The sequence below is a fragment of the Trichomonas vaginalis genome, chromosome IV (assembly GCF_026262505.1).
Source record: "Trichomonas vaginalis G3 chromosome IV, whole genome shotgun sequence".
Classification (NCBI taxonomy): Eukaryota; Parabasalia; order Trichomonadida; family Trichomonadidae; genus Trichomonas; species Trichomonas vaginalis.
This window is the reverse complement of record NC_067206.1, coordinates 27,922,738-27,941,245: the sequence shown is the minus strand read 5'-3', so window position 1 is coordinate 27,941,245 and position 18,508 is coordinate 27,922,738. Positions and strand designations below refer to the sequence as shown.

General features: G+C 34.5%; 6 protein-coding genes across 6 annotated transcripts; 4 read left to right on the top strand and 2 right to left on the bottom strand.

The window, feature by feature from the left end:
* Window positions 1–45: 45 nt before the first annotated feature.
* TVAGG3_0181440 (glycine-rich protein family) lies at window positions 46–2,658 on the top strand (the record flags this gene model as incomplete). The annotated part of the gene is made up of 1 exon (XM_001308657.1): window positions 1,966–2,568. One exon carries the CDS (start codon window positions 1,966–1,968, stop codon window positions 2,566–2,568), a length of 603 nt encoding a protein of 200 aa, XP_001308658.1.
* Window positions 2,659–2,912: 254 nt separating this feature from the next.
* TVAGG3_0181430 (tubulin polyglutamylase TTLl11 family) lies at window positions 2,913–5,768 on the bottom strand (the record flags this gene model as incomplete). The annotated part of the gene is made up of 1 exon (XM_001308658.1): window positions 2,913–5,735. One exon carries the CDS (start codon window positions 5,733–5,735, stop codon window positions 2,913–2,915), a length of 2,823 nt encoding a protein of 940 aa, XP_001308659.1.
* A 507-nt stretch (window positions 5,769–6,275) lies between these two features.
* TVAGG3_0181420 (transcription initiation from RNA polymerase II promoter) lies at window positions 6,276–7,804 on the bottom strand (the record flags this gene model as incomplete). Its single annotated transcript, XM_001308659.1, has 1 exon — window positions 6,389–7,804. The coding sequence occupies one exon, from the start codon at window positions 7,802–7,804 to the stop codon at window positions 6,389–6,391; it is 1,416 nt and encodes a 471-aa protein (XP_001308660.1).
* A 103-nt stretch (window positions 7,805–7,907) lies between these two features.
* On the top strand, window positions 7,908–9,114 carry TVAGG3_0181410 (protein serine/threonine kinase protein; the record flags this gene model as incomplete). The annotated part of the gene is made up of 1 exon (XM_001308660.1): window positions 7,917–8,906. One exon carries the CDS (start codon window positions 7,917–7,919, stop codon window positions 8,904–8,906), a length of 990 nt encoding a protein of 329 aa, XP_001308661.1.
* A 65-nt stretch (window positions 9,115–9,179) lies between these two features.
* Window positions 9,180–10,924, top strand: TVAGG3_0181400 (meiosis-specific nuclear structural protein 1 family; the record flags this gene model as incomplete). The annotated part of the gene is made up of 1 exon (XM_001308661.2): window positions 9,400–10,872. One exon carries the CDS (start codon window positions 9,400–9,402, stop codon window positions 10,870–10,872), a length of 1,473 nt encoding a protein of 490 aa, XP_001308662.1.
* A 613-nt stretch (window positions 10,925–11,537) lies between these two features.
* On the top strand, window positions 11,538–17,871 carry TVAGG3_0181390 (protein serine/threonine kinase protein; the record flags this gene model as incomplete). The annotated part of the gene is made up of 1 exon (XM_001308662.1): window positions 11,538–17,786. The coding sequence occupies one exon, from the start codon at window positions 11,538–11,540 to the stop codon at window positions 17,784–17,786; it is 6,249 nt and encodes a 2,082-aa protein (XP_001308663.1).
* Window positions 17,872–18,508: the final 637 nt, after the last annotated feature.

Genomic DNA, 18,508 nt, shown 5'->3' with positions numbered 1-18,508 from the left:
TGCAAAGAAGCATTCTCAATTATCTTTTTATCCAGCAAAAATAACATATACTCATTTTTTACACAATCTGATTCAATGAACAAATCCCATTTGATCAATATCTCAATGAAGCTAATATTTGCAAGCAAATTATAGCAAGATTAAAATCAAATTGATTTTTCTCAATACTGATCTAAACTATGTTAATGTTAATAAGATCTTGATCCAAATAGAGATAAAATACGGTAATATTGATACAAAACTCCTATTTTCTAGTTGAAAACAATAAAACATCGAGTTATGTCGGAAGAACCTTACCGGCAGATTATTTTATTCATAATTCCGCATTTTTCGATCTACATAATCGCGCAATTTGTATATCATCCAATTCATCTCAAACGAAGCTTCTTGCACAGCAGTGTACATTTACTAAATGTACTTATTCCTCTTATAATGGAGAATCAATTTATTTTGGCACAAAAGGTGCATGCGCTTTAACAAAGGTATGCGCTACAGAAGCTTTAACTACAGGGACAGCAAACGGAGGAGTTTTTTCGTATCAAGAAGTTTCTAAAGAAGATCCTCCGATAAATTTAATCGATTTAAGCACAATCTTTAATTGTGGTACATCAAGCTCCGGTAACAATATGATTGGTTTTGTAAATGGAAATATTACTCTCACTAATACAAACGAAAGTCAAAATACGATCTACATTGATCCTTTTTATCAAGTCAACAATGGAACAGCGATACAAATTAAGTTCTGTGAGTTCGAAAATTCAACAACAAATTACCATACAATGACTATTGATCATACTGCTGGAACTTTGAATAGTTGTAATCTTGTAAAATGTAAATTGACAGAAAATCAAGGAATAATTTATATTGTTTCTAGTTCATCAATAACACTTACAAATTGGACAATCTTAAATCACCAAAGCACTTCTTATTTTTGTATAGCGGAATCTTCTTCCTTAACGCTTATAAAATGTGCTATAGATTGTGACTTAAACGCGTATATTACTCAAGGAAGCGGTCCTAACAATTATAATACAAATCAAGTAGGAAAATCATCCTTCATCAATACAATGCCGTTATTAGATTATCAATCCTGCTTGAATCCTAATTTTTATAAAGTTCAAAATAAAGTTTGTATAAGTGGAAAATTCGGCAATTATAATTATATGTCCACTTCGTATGCATCTGTTTTGATAACAACATAAAAATTATTATATTTTTTGCTGCTATTTTTTTACTATTTATTTCTCAGCGGCCATATAAAGTAGAAAAAATGAACTCAGGTCCATCCTTTTAGAATAACAATTGTCGTGATATTAATTTCATATCAACACTAAATTAGCTTGGTATGACAAATCAATAGCTTGAAATCATAGGTGCCTTTGGAGCGTTATTGATCCTCTTACAATAAATTTGTCTTTTGGAAAGTTTTGCGCGGATTCAATGAAATCTGAGTACATGAAGCGGCAAACTATGATACATGTCCCATTGTTTCAAGCAATCCAACTATAGTATCTGAAAGCCATCAAAATATGCCTTTGGATCTGCAATTATCGCATTTTTCTTTCACATCACTTTTTCATTTGATATTTTTCAAATAAAACGACCTAAATTTATCTATTTAAACTTGCTTATGATTTGGTGTATAATGGTACCAATAACTACGAGTTCTATCCATATGTTATCAATTTAACAGCTGGCCGATGGAAAATCGCGTGCTGGGGAGCTAATGGTGCTACAGAAAAAGGTCGCAATGCACAGAAAGGGTATGGCGGATATACTAGTGGAGATTTATTTCTTGAAGATAATTTAACTGTTTACGTCCATGTTGGCGCAAAAGGTGTAAATGGTCAGAATCAACCAGCCTACGGTGGTGGTGGCCCGGCAGCAAATGGTGGTGGTGGTGCATCAGATGTCAGATTACTTCCTGGTCCTTACTTTAGTCTAAACGGGTTAAAAAGTCGTATCATGGTGGCTGGAGGAAGTGGTAGCCAGGCTCGCAATGACATTGCGGGATCGGGTGGTGGCCTAAAAGGACTTGATGCTGCTGGAAAAGGAGGAACGCAAATGTCTGGTGGCAAGGGTCGGGTTTCAGGAACTTTCGGCATGGGAGGTGGAAGTTTTGATGAAGCTTCTGGCGGTGGTGGCGGTTATTTTGGTGGTGGTTCCTTCTCATACGGATTTGGAAATTCTGGCGGTGGTGGAAGTTCGTATATAAGTGGATATAAAGGTTGTATTTCTGTAGCCGAAGATTATACAAATGATAATCCTAAGTTCTCGACAGAAGAGGGTCAATCAATCCATTATTCTGGAATCAAATTCCAAAACCCAGAAATGATAGATGGAAAGGGTATAATGCCATCTCCTAACGTTACTAATCCTATTGCCGAATATGGTCATGACGGAAATGGACACGTCATTATTTGGAAATATATCTGGTATGAAAAGTATTATATAGATAACCTCGAAGCTGTACCACTTATTATTCGCGTTAAATGCTCGATGCCATACTTATTTGGAGCAAAATTTGATAATGCATTTTATTATTCCGTCATTTCATTATCTATATAAACAATTAAAATTATTTTCATACATTTTTTAATAATTTATAATTTGAGAATTGATGTACTTTTGACAATCTGACACAAATTCAAAATTCTGACAACTCTAGAAATTTGACACTAAGGGTACCCTTACACCAATATGATTTTAAGTCAATATTCATTGATAACTGGTGTGCAAAGTATTAAAATTTTGCCTTAATTACTAAAATATTTAAACTAAATTTATCTTTTCTTTCATCCCTAATTGTAATAAATCTAGATTAGGGAAGAAAATGCATTGACATAAAAGTATAAAGTATGTGAATTTAACATAACAATCAATATTTAATAAACAAAATAAATAAAAAATAATTACATATCAAATATAATATTCTTTGGGACAATTTTTGGTTTGGTTACATGTGGAACTGCTCTTGCGTATGCCTGTAAGCCATGAGGTGCAGGAGCAGCTGGAATTTCAGGTAAATCATCATAACTTTTCATATGTTGTTCTCTCATTTGTTCCGATCTGATTCTTGCGAGTTTTGCTTCTCTTAGAAGCTGTACAGACCTTGGAGTCTTACTTACTAATGGTTTTGGCTGTGGAACGGTTACAGAAACAGATTCTTTATCATCACCAATTTCTTTAATCTCTTTCTTCGGTTTTGCAACTTTTTTAGGCAAATTTTTCTTTTCGCTTTCTTCGATTTTCTTCAATTTCTCTTGTATTGCAATTTTTCTTTTATTACTTGCAACTGTTTCATCTGTTCCTATTGGTGAAATGGAGCCTTCAACTTTAAGTACTTCTTCATATAATTTTTGTTGTTCTGCATCATCCAAACAAGGATATAACTGCATCCATCCAGTTGTTTTAGAAATTTCGTATTCTTTTTGTTCATCATACAAACTTTTATTTTCATCCTTTCCTTTTCCTGTAATTCTGTTCTGTGTTCTTATTCTCTCCTGCTCTATTACAATCTTCTTGAAATTAGGGTTCAAGTCCATTATCTTCATTGCTCCTGAAATGACGTTGTCTTTAAGAGTTTTGTCGAAAGGAGAGTCGCATTGCAAAGAAGGAGAATGATTAACTTCTAATAACCATGGTTTGTTCTTCTTGTCAATCAATATATCGTAGCCCATGATCTCGAAACATCTGCTTTTCCCATCATCAACTCTAAACGCTGTTTTAACGCTGTGTTTGATGTAAGAATAAACAGCTAAAATTGTCAAAACAATTAATTGATGCATGTCTTTGAGAAGTTTATCAGTATCAACTCCTTCACTTTTCATTTCGTGAAGCACGGAGCTAAAAGATCTCTTGAATCCATCATTAGAAGCATCATCATCTGTTGGTTGCTCGAATTTTGAGTTCTTCTTGTTAACGGAATAATTCGTTAAATGTCTGTAAATTTGGTCAAGATTTCCTTGGCGAGGTTTTTTATATGGTTCTGTACAGAATCTCGCCATTCCTTCATTAAAGGTATATATCCTTAATGGAGAGACAGATGACACTAGAACATATATTCTCAAGTCAAACTTGTATCCATCAATCAGATGTGAATTTATGTACTGTTGAGCAATAGATGTTTCAGTGATATCTAAAACATCATCTGGGTTTTGGATCAAATATATGCCTTTTCCTTGCGCTCCTAAATCAGGCTTGATAATGAATGTTCTGTCTTTGAGAGGAGCATTCATCATGTATTGTTGGAGGTCTAATGATTGAGCTGGAACTGCAAAAGAAAGTGGATGAAAAGTGTAAATTTTTGGAAAATATTTTTGAATGCGTTCAATGTTCCTTGCGAGTTCTACTTTGCGGGAAATAACATATGTACCTGGTATATGATTGATAAATTGCCATGGCTGTAAAGAAAGACACAAATCAACAGATACATTGTTATCATACCAAAATAATATTGTTTTGTCTTCGTTATCTGTTGTTTTCCAGCCCATCTTCTTTGTGTTGCGTGTAATTGATGGATAACATGTATTTTCGACATTAACGAAAACAGTTTTTTGTGGTTTCTTTTTCAGAGTCTTTTTGACATCAGATCTAGCAGTATCCTTATCAGAGTTGCTCTTCTTAACAGGTTTTTCTTCTTTATCTATGGATTTGATGCTCTTTTTGGAATCAATTTTCTTTAATTTTGATGGAGTTTCTCTTTTTGGTTTTGGAATAAAAGATTCTTCTTTTGCAGGCTCATTTTCTTGTTTGGTCTCTTGTTTCTTTGGTTCTTGTGGCTTATTTTGATTTGATTTTTTGCCTTTGATCTGTTGAATGAAATCATGGATAGCTGATACATCAACACCTTGAATACTTTCAATAGAGTCTTGTAATTCCTGCAAAACAGTTGAAATCACTGGCCTTTCTTGAGGATTTGGATTACAACACGATTGAATGATTTCACTAATCTGAGATGGAACGGAATCAGGTATTTCTAGTTCAGATTCTTCTTCAGTGTAAGATTCAACAATATCTTCGAATTCATCTTGACCAACGAATAATAACAGAATTAACATTCCAAAAGAGTAAATATCGCCTGGTAGAGTCTTCTTTGTAGTTCCTGTAAGCTCTGGAGCTTTCCATGTTGTCTCAAAATAACTTGGAACCAAATTTTTGACTTTTTCCTCATTAAAGAAGTTCTCAAACGATAAATTAGCAAGATACGGCCAATAATCTCCACCATAAACTACACTTTCTGCATTGATATTACCATGTGCAATATTTAGTCCATGAATATGATCCAAAGCAAAGGCAACACCTATTAATGATCGTATTTTAGTTGTTAAGTTCCAGTTTTCAAGTGCATTCTCATCATCTTCGATCTCAAGAATCTCTGAAAGCTTTAGTCCAGTATAACAATCGTAGACAATAGCTGGCTTATCGCAATTGTATGAATTTGATATTGTAAAACCTTCAAAAGGCAAAATGGTTGGATATTTTGATGAAGATAAATTTTGAACTTCTTTGAAAAACAATGACGAATTTGACTTTTGTGAAAGATCAGTGTTTATGGTTTGTACAAGATACTGCGATCTATCCGAATTTTTATTTTTCATTTTGCTAATATTTCCAAGCGGAGTTTCTAGAACCAAAATTTGTGGCGAAAATGCTTCCACTGGAAGGAGGTAATGAATTAGAACAGCTGGAGGGGCAATTGTCTTTTTGCTCTCAGCTGCTAAATCTTCATTCATTTCCAACGTTTTTTGAAACGTACACATTTTATTCAAACATTCTCTTATACATACACATAATATAATTTTAACAGTAATTTCCATTTTCGTTATAACTGTGAAATAAATTTTGATTGCAATATTGCTCAATCCGTCGAAACCATGAAAACATTAATTCACTGATTTTGCAGATTACAAAAATCTAAAAACATATCATATTAAGAGATAAATTTATCAAAATGAATTTGATTTTGCTATATTTTATCATGTATACGAGAAACATAATTGGATTTTTCTATGTTAAATATGTCCCACTTAAAATTATACTCAAAATGCGACCTTATTACAAACTTTTTTCTCAATTATAAAAGTTTCTTCACAAAATTGTGATGACATATAATTTATTGAATGCATTAAGAAACTTATCAGTAAAGAGTAAAACATTAACCAGAAGTCCCTGCTCAAAGCCAACTGAACTATACAAACTACATCTAGGAGTGCATAAACTTTCTGTAAGCAAAAAGAAGATAATGTTAGAAGGGGAAAAATTAGAATTAATTTTTTCGTAGAAAATCTATTTTTATTGCATTATATTTATTATTGATCAGTTTATAAAAATAAAATCCAAAAATAAAGAGAAACAAAAAATATAAAAATTATATCATATCAAAATCTTATTCAGCTGTGAGTATTCTTAACTCGTTTTCTTGTGGGATTCCTGAGAAAACAACTGTCTTTTCAACAGCTGTCAGCTCAGTTGCGTTCTGAGTTTCGAAATTAACAGCAAAAACAGCTCCACCTTTAGCAACTACAACAGCGTTTGTACCGCTTGCAAGGAAGTGGATACCAGCAATAAATTTGAGGGGTAGAACAACTAAAGCCTTGTTTTCTCCAGTTCCGATATCGCATAAATGGAGAGAACCATCGAAATAAGCGAGATTCTTTCCATCAGGTGATATAGCAACAGCGGATGGTGGCTGTGAGGCAATAAACAATCTTTTTGTCTCCGCTGTTCTTACATCCCATAATCTGATGGTAGAATCGAGAGACGCTGATGCAACATAGCTGCAGTTTGGATGGAAACAGATTGCAATGATAGATTTCGTATGGCCAACGAAAGCTCTGAATACTGAGCAATTATCTGAACGGAAAAGACGAACAGTACCATCCTGGTAACCCAAAGCAAACACTCCTCCAATCGGTGCAAAGCAGGAGGACCAAATTGGACACATAACGTCTGAAAGTAATCTTGATCCATTTTTAGACCAAACTCTGCAAACTCCGCTTACATCAGCAGTAACACATAAGCTTCCTGTTGATGAAGCGCATATTGTAGTAATAGGAGCTGCATGTCTGTAGAGTATTTTTGAAATATGCTTTTCAGTTTCTAGGCAAACGACATTATTTCCATCAAGAACAGCATAAATATATGGAGCACTCTTAGGAATAACAGCAAGATTGCAGCCAGGAATTGTTCCAGAGATAATTGACAATTCACTGTGTTTGTCTGGTGAAATAAACCTAATTTCTGAGAATTTCTGTACATCTCTCTTAATTCTGATGGTAATTGAATCGGTTAATAATGCTCTAAGTTGAGAATTATATTGTTCATTAATAAAATCAACTAAAACATTGGCTGTTTTCTCGTCACAGTATAAGATGAAATGCTGCATGTTAAAAATACTTGCATATCGTTCGTAAAATTCTTCGTTTTCTACAAATTGTGTAACTTCTTGTAAATATTCTTGAGGAATTGTTGAAAGATATTTTTCGACGAACTCTTTGCATTTATCTGTCTCCTCGTAACGCCTGAAATAGATAACTAGCTGGCAAAAAAGCGGATAAAGAACGGAGCGAAGAGCAGTTAATCCTTTGTTTTTATTCATAAAGTCAAGATAAGTCTGATAGACTTCACCAGGGATTAACTCTCTTCTACCTCCAAAAGAATAAGTAAACGTTATAGGACTTGATTCGAGATATTGTGTTGATTGCAACATTTCTTCGATAGTTTCGCCATGAGGAACTGTTGTACTATAATTAAATGTAGATGAAAATGAATTGACCGCATCAATCGCTAAATTATCATTCATTTCACAAAAAAATATTTTTTTCTCGATTTTTTTGTCACGTAAATTTACAAATTTCCTTGCCACTAACATTTACCAATTTTGCCATGGCAAATTGCCAACATTCAAAATCTTCATGTTTTTCTCTTTATTTTTTGCTCATGGTTCAATGTTTTTCGGAAAAGTTATAAGTAATGACTGTTTCAGAGGCTGCAAAGATGCTAATGAACTGTATCCTCCAGAGTTTTTTAATTTTGATTTCGAATTTCATTTCGATAACTTCACACTTAACGAATCAAATCAATTTCTTGGTAGCGGCCACTTTTCTACAGTATACAAAGCTACATTTCCTAATGGAACAGAAGTAGCAATTAAAAATTTACTTCAATTTAATAAAAGAATGTTAGGCAAGGAATTTAACACATTACGTGCATTGAACGATGTTCCAAATGTTCTCAAAATATACGGAATCATTGGAAATGAAACAAATCCAGCAATTGTTTATTCATATCATTCTTCTACACCATCAGGCTACAATGGCAATATTACACTTGATGATTTCAGATGGTGGCTTAAGACCACATTAGAAACACTTGCTAATATTCACGAACATGGTGTTATTCATCGTGATTTAAGATTAGCGAATATTTTGGCAGATTTCGAACATAGAAAGTTAGCAATTGTCGATTTCGGATTATCCGACTTTTACAGAAAAGGAAGACCCTTAAATCCTCGAGTTGGCTGTGTTCATATCAAAGCTCCCGAATTAGTTGCGAATATTTCAACTTACGGATGCGCAATTGATATTTGGTCACTTGGACTTTCATGTTTAGACATAATGATCAGATTGAAAGGCCATTGGGATCAAAAAGGAGAGAAAAATACAATTGAAGCATTCATTAAAGCATACGGAAGCCATGCATGGAACAAATTTGCTGGAAAATACAATCCATCAATAGGAACAACTAGGAAAGTTGAAGGAAGCTTCTACGAACTCGGAATGCCAGGAAATAATCACTTATTAACTCCAGAAACAATGGACCTTGTTTCTAAGATGCTTGAATTAGATCCAGAGAATAGAGTAACGGCTAGAGAAGCTCTGAAACATAAATTCTTCCAAACATAATTTTTTTGTAATCTCATAATATTGTAAATAAACAGAAAATATCTTTAAAATGAACCATATAACCATGTTTTTCTAGATTTGACAACTTTTATAAATGATAGATCGGAGATTTTTCAAAATTCGCAGCTTAGTCTTTACTATTACACCCTTCGACAATAATCCATGCATAAAAAGTATTTGTCTCATTATCATTTATCATTCATTAATAATAAATCTAATTCAATCATTCAATTTGCTTTTTAAACTTTTGCTATGAATGAATACACATATTTTTGAATTTTATGAAAAAACAACATCATAACACTGATAATTTTCTTGAATTCGGAAATAAAAATATCAAATTTAGAAATAAACCTTGTCATTCATACGGACATTTTATTAGACACAAGTAGTTGATTATAAAATATCAGTAATTTAGGTTATATTTTACAAACGAAGTAAAAGAAAACGGAGCCTCTGAATTTTTTTGAGATTTGTACGTTTTAAACATCGGATGACGCAGCGAGTTACCAGGCAGATGTTCGAGCGCCGTTACGAGCAGAGGGCACGTGACGAAGCTATGTATTCTATATATCAAAGCAAAATAAAAGCCGAGCAAAAAGATAGAGTTCAACAAGAAACGGATGAGAGATCTGCTCTCCGTCGCAAGGCAGCAAGACAGCGCGTTGCAGATGAAGAATTTGCAATGGCTGAAAAGATATACAATCAACAACAAGCGTATGAAACAAGGATGCGTGAAATGCAAGAGCAAGATGCAATTGCACAGGCTTTAGCAGAACAAACCCAAGCAGAAATTCGTGACCAGAAATATCGTGCACTTCTTCGCGAAAATGATGCAGAAATTCGTGAGCTTAAGTCTAAATTACAAACAGCACTTATCACACAGACACGTGACAAGCAAATTAAAGAAGCCGACAAGCGCCGCAAGGAGGAAGAGCAAGAGCGTATTGAAGAAGAGCAGCAAATGATGCGTAATTACCGTAGAGAAGAAGCAGCCCGTGTAATGGAAGAAGAAGCCAAGCACGCAAACTCCCTTGCAACAAGAGCATTCATTCAAGAACAGCTCAGAGATAAAGAACGCCGCAGACAATTACTCGAAGTTGCTGAGCGCAAACGCGATGAACAGCAAGTCAACGAAATCGTTGCCAGAGTACAGCGCGAAGATGCAGAACGCGAAGCAGCTTACCGCCAGAAGCAGGCCCACAACTTCCGCGAGATGCAGGACTTCATGGCCGCACGCCAGGCGATGAAAGAACGCGAGCGCCGCGAACAAGAAGAGGAAGACCGCAAGATTGCGGAGTTCTCGATGAATGTCGACGAGCGTCTCCGCCGTGCACAGGAAGAACAGAAGCGCCGCGATGTAGCACGCGAAGCTATCGGACAGAGAATTGCAAGAGACATCCAAGCGAAGCAGAAAGAAGACGAAGAATACGAACAGTTGTGTCTCGATCTCGCCGAACAACAAGAATTGCAGCGCCTTCAGGACAGGGAGCGCGCGGAAGCCGAGAAGATCAGGAAACAGATCGAGGACTGCAAGGTCTTCATGGAACAGTCTCTCAAGGCGAAGGCTGCCGAAAGAGAGCGCACAAGAATCGAGGAACTCAAACTCAAACAACAGATGGTCGAAGAACAGAAGCGCTTGAACGAACTCGCAGCTGTCGAACAGGAGAACGCAAGGATCAAGAACGAGAAGTACAGAAGAGAGCTCACAAGACAGATGCTTCAGAAGAGAGAGATGTACGAGGCAGCTCGCGCTCAGGAGCTCAAGAAGTTACAGCTCGAACAGGAGAGAGAAAACGAACGTCAGAGAATATTGAACGAGGAAAGAAGAAAACTCGTTATCAATCATATCTTGTCTATGGGTGCAGATGCTGTCAAGTACCTCCCTCAAGGTGTTCTTAAGGAGGAGGACCTCGACTACCTTCCAGAAGAATACAGAATTGCAATTCTTAACACAAAGGTCTAAGTTTTTTTTATGATTATTTCTTGCTTGAAAAATAAAATGAATGATTTTTATTATAAACGGTTGACTGAATAGAAATTTCATTTAGATCTATGCAGAGTGTGAAGTTTACTAAGTCTAAGTTACTCTACATTGATAATGAAAGAAGATGAATTGAATTACATTTTCTTCTTACTAATATTTCTCTTCAGTTTTTTTTTTAATTTTTTTATATATTACCTATCCAAGATATAAAGGCATTCCCTCCGCCTTATCTATTGCAATGATATTGGTACCATGATTAATGAGAAATTCTACTGCTTCTTTACTATTCATAATTATTCTAGAGGTTGGATGATATGTTCAGAGTTTCAATAACAATCCAATTATCACGTAATATTATTCTCGGGGTTCAGAACGAAATATTAATTCGCGCACAATGAGTATATTGATAAATTTCATGCGATGTGATTTAAGTATTCAAATTTTTAGCTTTATGTCAACTCTTTGATTTTGAATTTTTATTTTTTCAAATGAATATATGAAACACATTACCAATTCCATGCCCTCATGATCAACCAACAGTAGATCTTTTATATTGTTCAGTATTGCCAAATTTGAGAGATCTGAATTCCAAATAAAAATCGGGTAGATTTTTTCTGAAAAAAGGTGACAGCGCTCTGCGTATCATGGATGATTATTTAAAGCAGATACTTGCATCAGCTGTTCCACTTAATGAATCATTAAAATCATCAGATTTAATGAGCTCAAGTAAGATGGTGCAGTCAAAAATCATCGATTTGTTTAGATTTACGTCGGTTCAATTGGCTCCATCATTTCTTACAAAGATATTAGGTTTTATTGAGGAAGACGCACAATCTGCTGATAAAAGAAAGCGACATGCATCAGCAATTTGCCTCACTGCCATTATTGCATTATATCCTTTTGATCATCAAGTGCCATTATTCTCTCCAATCATTGATAAATTACTCAAACCGGGCTATAAACCACTGGTTCAAGTCGGAGCATCTGTGGCTGGACGTATTGCACGTATAAATGGTCCAAATCGAGATAAATATTTATCAATTCTTGTGCATAAATCACAAACATATTTAGAAAGATTCGATAATCCTGATGAAAGATACGCTGCGGCCGTTATTTGGCACGAATTAGCACACGTTGCGCCAGAATTGTTTTATAGATTAGGAACGAATTTTGCAAATGTAGTTTGCAACGCATTACTGAATCATGACCAACAAATCAACGAAATTCTTACAGAAACTATTGAATATTTATTCACATCAGAGTCAGCATCCATAGGAACAAACTTTTTAATAGAAACACACAACATTCTTATGTTCACAACAATCAAGAACTTCAGCGAAGTACATAATGCCGAAGAAATCATCGGATCAATGCAAATTTTAATGGTTTTACTAAAATTACAACCAACAATCTCAAAACGTAATGCGAAGAATCTGTTATACCCACAGTGCCAAAAATTGATAAGTTCTCCTAACACGGAGATCGCTTTCTTTGCTTTAGAAACAATTTTTCAAATGGCGAGGTTAGAAGTCATAGAAATCACTCACGAAGAACACACAAACATATTTAATATACTCGCAAGCTGGGGATTCAAACAACCAGAAGAAACTCTTTATTTAATCCAAGATATGATTGAAATTTTCAAACGTTTCGATACAAAGAGCTGCCAACAATTATTACAGCTTATTAACATATTTAATGAGAAACTTCCACCATCTATTGGCCCTCCTGCAGCTTTTGAAATCACAATAACCGCAATTGCTTCTTTTCCTAATTTCAATGCTAACATTTCAGCTTTTATTACCAATGTTAGACGTATTCTTGAAAAATCACAAGTTCCGCTCCAAATACATCGTCTTTTGGCCGCATTAAACAAATCAATTCCACAATGGTCATCAACATTCAACATGTTCAAGCAACAGATACTTGATATCATCAGGCAAGAGCTTACACATCAATCCACGCTTACAGATCGTCTTGTCATTGTTTTACATGCATTATATGAACTTCCTGCCGTAGAAACACATGACGCGATTGATTTAGCGAGTTTGATTGAGAAACTGATGGTTTCCAAAGACATTGACGTGAGAAGATTAGTTGTAGGAGCCATTGTCCACTTGTTCAAGTCATCAGAAGGAAATTTACCATTGAGATTGATGATAAGAATGGTAAAATTTGCAATTGACGATTCCTCGAGATTTGTTCGACTTTATTCCGTGAAATCCTTCATTCCTGAGACATATCCTTATATATCACAACAGGAAGTATTCCCTACTTTCTGTAGATTCTTGAATGACGAGTTTGTTGAAGTTCGACAAACAGCTTTAAACGTCATCAAACAATTACCAATATTTAATTTCACTGTTGTCAGAAATATGATGTTATCATCATTAAAACAAATGAATCCGAATCTTTCCATCATTGTTCCGTCAACAATGCCCGTATGGATTGTTTTCCCACAGATTCTTGAAGCATCAAAACCTTTCTTGCATTTGTATGCTGAAGGAATTTTCGAAACAATTTCTGATATGTTGAGAAAAAGATTTACTCTTTATAAAGATCAAACATTGATTTTTGCAAACTCAACAATTCTCAGAGAAGTTGATACATCATTGATACAATCCATACAATCCCTTTATTTAATTTGCCCTGACATTGTTCCTCTTCAACCAATCATTACTATTTTAAGAGATATGTTCGAATTGCCTGTCCATCCATGGACAAAAATCGTTGGTATGAAATCCCTTAAAGTTCTTGCAGAAAGCGGAGTTTCTTTCGGTGACATGTTGATGCCAACTTTGTTGGATATTTTGCAAAATAACAATAACTCGAAATTATTAATAAAAACACTGAAAGTTATTGGTTGTTTGGGTAAAAACAAAGTGGAATTCATGAACCATAAGAAGCAAAACATATTTAGATCTTCTATTACTAATATCTCAATTTTCAAGAACTATTTCATACAAAGAATTTATCCTTATTTATTCAAAATTTTCCATTCAATTTCGATCATTTCTGTTCAAGAATCCGCATTCAGGTGTATGCTGCAGATATTCCATGAAGAACCATCAATTATACCTGACATGCTTCCAGAAATGGTAAATCATGTTTTGCCATTCATCAAATCGATGAAAGGTGAAAAATTATCAACATTTTTGAATCTTTTGGGACAAATGATCAGTGATTCAGGAATCCACATCATGAAGTTCATTGACACTGTTTACGATGTTATTAAAGAACACTGGCTCGAAGAATGTACTAATGAATGCTCCAAGAATTTGTCATTTATTGTGAAATCAACGGGTGGACAATGCGATTCTATTTTGACATTAGTTATTTCTAATGCTTTTCTTTTATTGAAATCGAGAAGTAATGATAATTGCGTTTTTGAATTGTTTTCTTTATTGAAGACTATTGTTATTTACTCCATCCCTTACAGGCAAACAATTATAGCTGGTATTGTTGACCTTCTAAACACCCCAGAAATGAGTATAAGTGTCATGGACAGTTGTTTCGATTTGATCGAATACATTTTGACGGAAATGCATCCAGAAAGTTTGTTGAGCCCTATCAGACGTTGTCTTGAAGTTATTTCAGTGAGAAGCCAGATGAGATGGCGTGATAGAGCAAGCTATTTGCTGGCAATCATGAAAGAGAACCAAAGATCAAGTTGTACGGCACCTTTTGTTCCTCAAGTTCAACAAAAAATTGTTAATTTTTCAAAGATTACTATTGAAACATTCAAAGCAGCTTTGAAGTCATTGGCAGGCCACATCAAAGCAACACCAATAGAGATATCACAGAGCTTCGAGATCTTCAAACAACAGCTTATAAAATTGTCACCAATCGCTCCAATTCGTTGTACAAAATGTTTGGAAGTTCGACCGAGTTTTCTTTTCCCATTCGCTTTCTTCGCGAGTTATATGAGTTTCGATGAATCTGAGTACAAATTAATCTCAAAGAGATTGTACGAGATCATGAAACTTCCAAATCTCCCTGATGATGTCTTGTTACAGCTTTTAAATCTTATAGAATTTGCTGTTTTAAGTCGTATTGATTTAGGTATTGATACAAAGTTTTTGATCGAAAAAAGTATCAAATTACAAAGATACGACATTGCATTTTCCATCATCGAAAGCATTCCTTTGGTCAAGAATACACCAATCACTCCAGATTTACTTCAGGATTTGAGTATAACTAATTATGCCATTGGAAGAAAAACTGATGCTTATGAGATTGCAAAAAGAGTTCCTAAACTCGAAATATCAGCAGCGATGATGCTTGAAGACTGGACTAAAGCATTAGAGTTGATATCATCTGAGAAAGAACCAGATCGATATGTTACAGAAACAGTTGAATGTCTTGCAGAAGTTGAAAAATGGGAAGACATTTTACTTTATTCTGATAAATTCGATCAACAAAGTTTAGCCAACCAAGCGAAGATTTCTCGTTTCTTCTGGACAGCAGAAATGAACTGCGGTGACAAGAAGAAATCTCTTGAGTATGTTTATAGAACAGGTGGCTACAACACAGAAGATTGCATCCAAAAAGCAATTTTATTCATCAATCTCGGTGATTTTGATTCTGCGAAAGAAACAATTCATCTTGGCTGGAGATATCTAACAGCAAATGTCCAGAACATCGCACGTAACAATAAATCGATGTTCGAAAAGAAACTTTTCTTGGCAGAACAGCTCCATCAACTCCAAGAAGTTCTTGATTGCCACCGTGACAAAAATTATGTTTCAAAATTCCGTAAAAATTGGTCTGACAAATTACCACAAATGCGTGATGATTATGAGCGTCAGAACCAACTCTTCCAGATTGTCAGACTGATTCCAGATGCTATCGATCTCGATGATTTCGCTATCAACATCCTTTCATCAACATTGTACGCGAAGAAACAAGATGAAGCAATGAGATTGGCCAATTTATTTTTCCCTGACAAAAATTCGCAATCATCCAAATATTCAAAGATCATGTTGTTAGATTCCAAAGAAAGACTTGAAACGGGTCTTAAATCATTGGATGAATTCGATGGATACTTCCGTAAGCGTTTGGAGAACCAAGTCGGAAAGGATTTGTTCCAACAAGCAACATCTATTGAACAACTCAAAGAAGCAGAAACACATTTGTTAAAAGGTGACAGAAATTATGACAAAATCACTGATACTCAGATTATTTTAGCCAATGCGACAGGCAGTGAAGATATCGCGATAAGTGCAATCAAAGCAATCAAAACACGAGTTACAACTAAAACTAAAGCTCGTAAATTGTATTTGATGCATTTGATTTCATTGATTTTGAAGTTTTGCGAATCAGAATCTGTTTGTAACTCAATTTCTGATGTCTTTGAATCCTTAGATTCATCAATTGCTGTTTTAGTTGCTTCATTTATTTTGACATTGATCACAAACAAAAACAAACGTGTTTCTGAAACAGCAGTTAAAATTATTCATCACGCAATGCAAAGTTTGGATGAAATTTTCTTCTTCAATTTGAATAGGGAACTTCAAAATCATCCAGACAATGAACTTTTGGAAGATTTAACAGATGACATCAAAAGATATCATTCAATCACATTCTCACACATCAATTTGATATCATCTGGTTTAATTAAAATGGCACACAACATGTGGGGCGCGACTATCAGATTACTCAGTGAATTTGTTGAATCTAAATCAATAGAAACAATTAATAAAATTGTCCAAGTTGTTTCAGTTCCTAATTATTGCCACATTGAATCCGATTTTAAGAAATATTTCGGAAAAAGACTTTCAACATTTACTGAAGAAATAATCAACAGAGGTCATGTTGAAGAGCAAGATTTCGAACACGCTGAAGAACTCCTTTTATCCATGTCTCAGATGCAGGATTCTATTCGTGTAATTCCTATTTCAAGTTTCAATCAACAACTTGAAAGAAAAACTACATGGCAAGTTGGTATTCCATTCTCTAAAGCAATTGAAGGCGAAGTCAAGCTTACAAAGTTCTTCCACAGTGTCCAGAACTTGGAGAATGGCCTCATTGTTTCAATGGTTGGTTCCGACGGCCGAAAATATTCATTTTTCCTTCGAAGAACAAAGGAAAACATTTTCTTGTCCGACGAATTCGTATCTCTTTTGAGTGCGACATCTCCACGATTGCAATCTCTCAAGAAACGGTGCAATCTCATGATCGCCAAAGATGTTTCCTTCAAAGAACGAATCAAAGGATCAACAACATTGTTGAACTTGATCTTCAGCTACAGACAATCCACAGCTTCTCATGAAGAAATAAGTTATGAAGAACAAGATGTCAGATTATTGATTCTTAAAGAACGAGGAAAAGATGACTTAGCGAAATCCATTTTAACATCATCCATATCAGCAATGAAATGGGCTGAACGACAAATCACATTTTCCAAGACTCTTGGAATCATTTCCGCATTGTTTTATGTCGGCGGATGCAGCGATACTTCATTAAACGACATTTTGTTTGACAAGGCTAGTGGTGCATTGGATTATTCATCATTCATTGTCAACACTCACAGCCAACCAGTTCCATTCAGACTCACCGCTATGTTGGAACGCGCTTTGGGCACAGCTGGTGTCAATGGAACATTTCGATCTTATTTAGTTTCGACACTGGAAGACATCAGATCATACAAACGCGGTCTTGCTCCTGCATTGCAGTTTGCCGTCATGCGTCCTCCATTTGATAAATACTTTGTCCCTACTTCGTACATTGGCACATTCACATCAGAGTTTAATTCATCAGAAGAAGTTGATTCAGTTTATCCACGAATAAAAGGATTTGGCTCGTTGGAAAAAGAAGTTGATGATCTCATCAAACAAGCAACAAATGTTGAAAACTTGGCTAAGATGCCACTTTCATGGATTCCTTGGTGGTAATATTTTTATTATTATTTTTTTATCTTGTTCATTTTTCCTTTTTATATATATATTGTATTGTAAATATTTATATTTCTATCCATCACATATGTCATCTTTTTATATATATTTAACCATCTAAATAGTAATACCCTCTATTTCCAGGAATTAACGTCACTTTTTTCCACCTTCTAAAAAAGCTTCTATATCTCGACATATATAGACATTTTCAAAGCTTTTTAAAAGAGGATATGATAGAAAAGATGTTGAATTTTATGATTTTGTACTTTGTATGGAAATATGAGATATGAGATTTAATATGATTTGATTGCAAGTTGAAATTTTTGATTTTTATAATATAGCATTTTTATGATATAAAGAGTGTTTTTATGATAAAATTTTTGCTCAAAAACAAAAATTTTGGTAAAACGGTAATTCCTGGCTGACGTTAAAATATGCTTTGTTCTCCATTAAAAATAGTATTTAATGATATAAAAATCAATTATTTTGAGTATTCATAGACTTTTTTGTTGAAACTTCGAACGCACGAAAACTAGTATTAGAATAGATTAGATTGAAAATAAACAGCGGAAACAAATTCAGCACATTTTATATGATTTGGTGCTGTGACAAAAGTATATCATTCACTCTCAAAGGAAAATCTGATTATCCCAATAAAATAGAAATAAATCAATAAAAAGTATAATAGATGCATTCTATTTGGATGCTGATATTATATCATT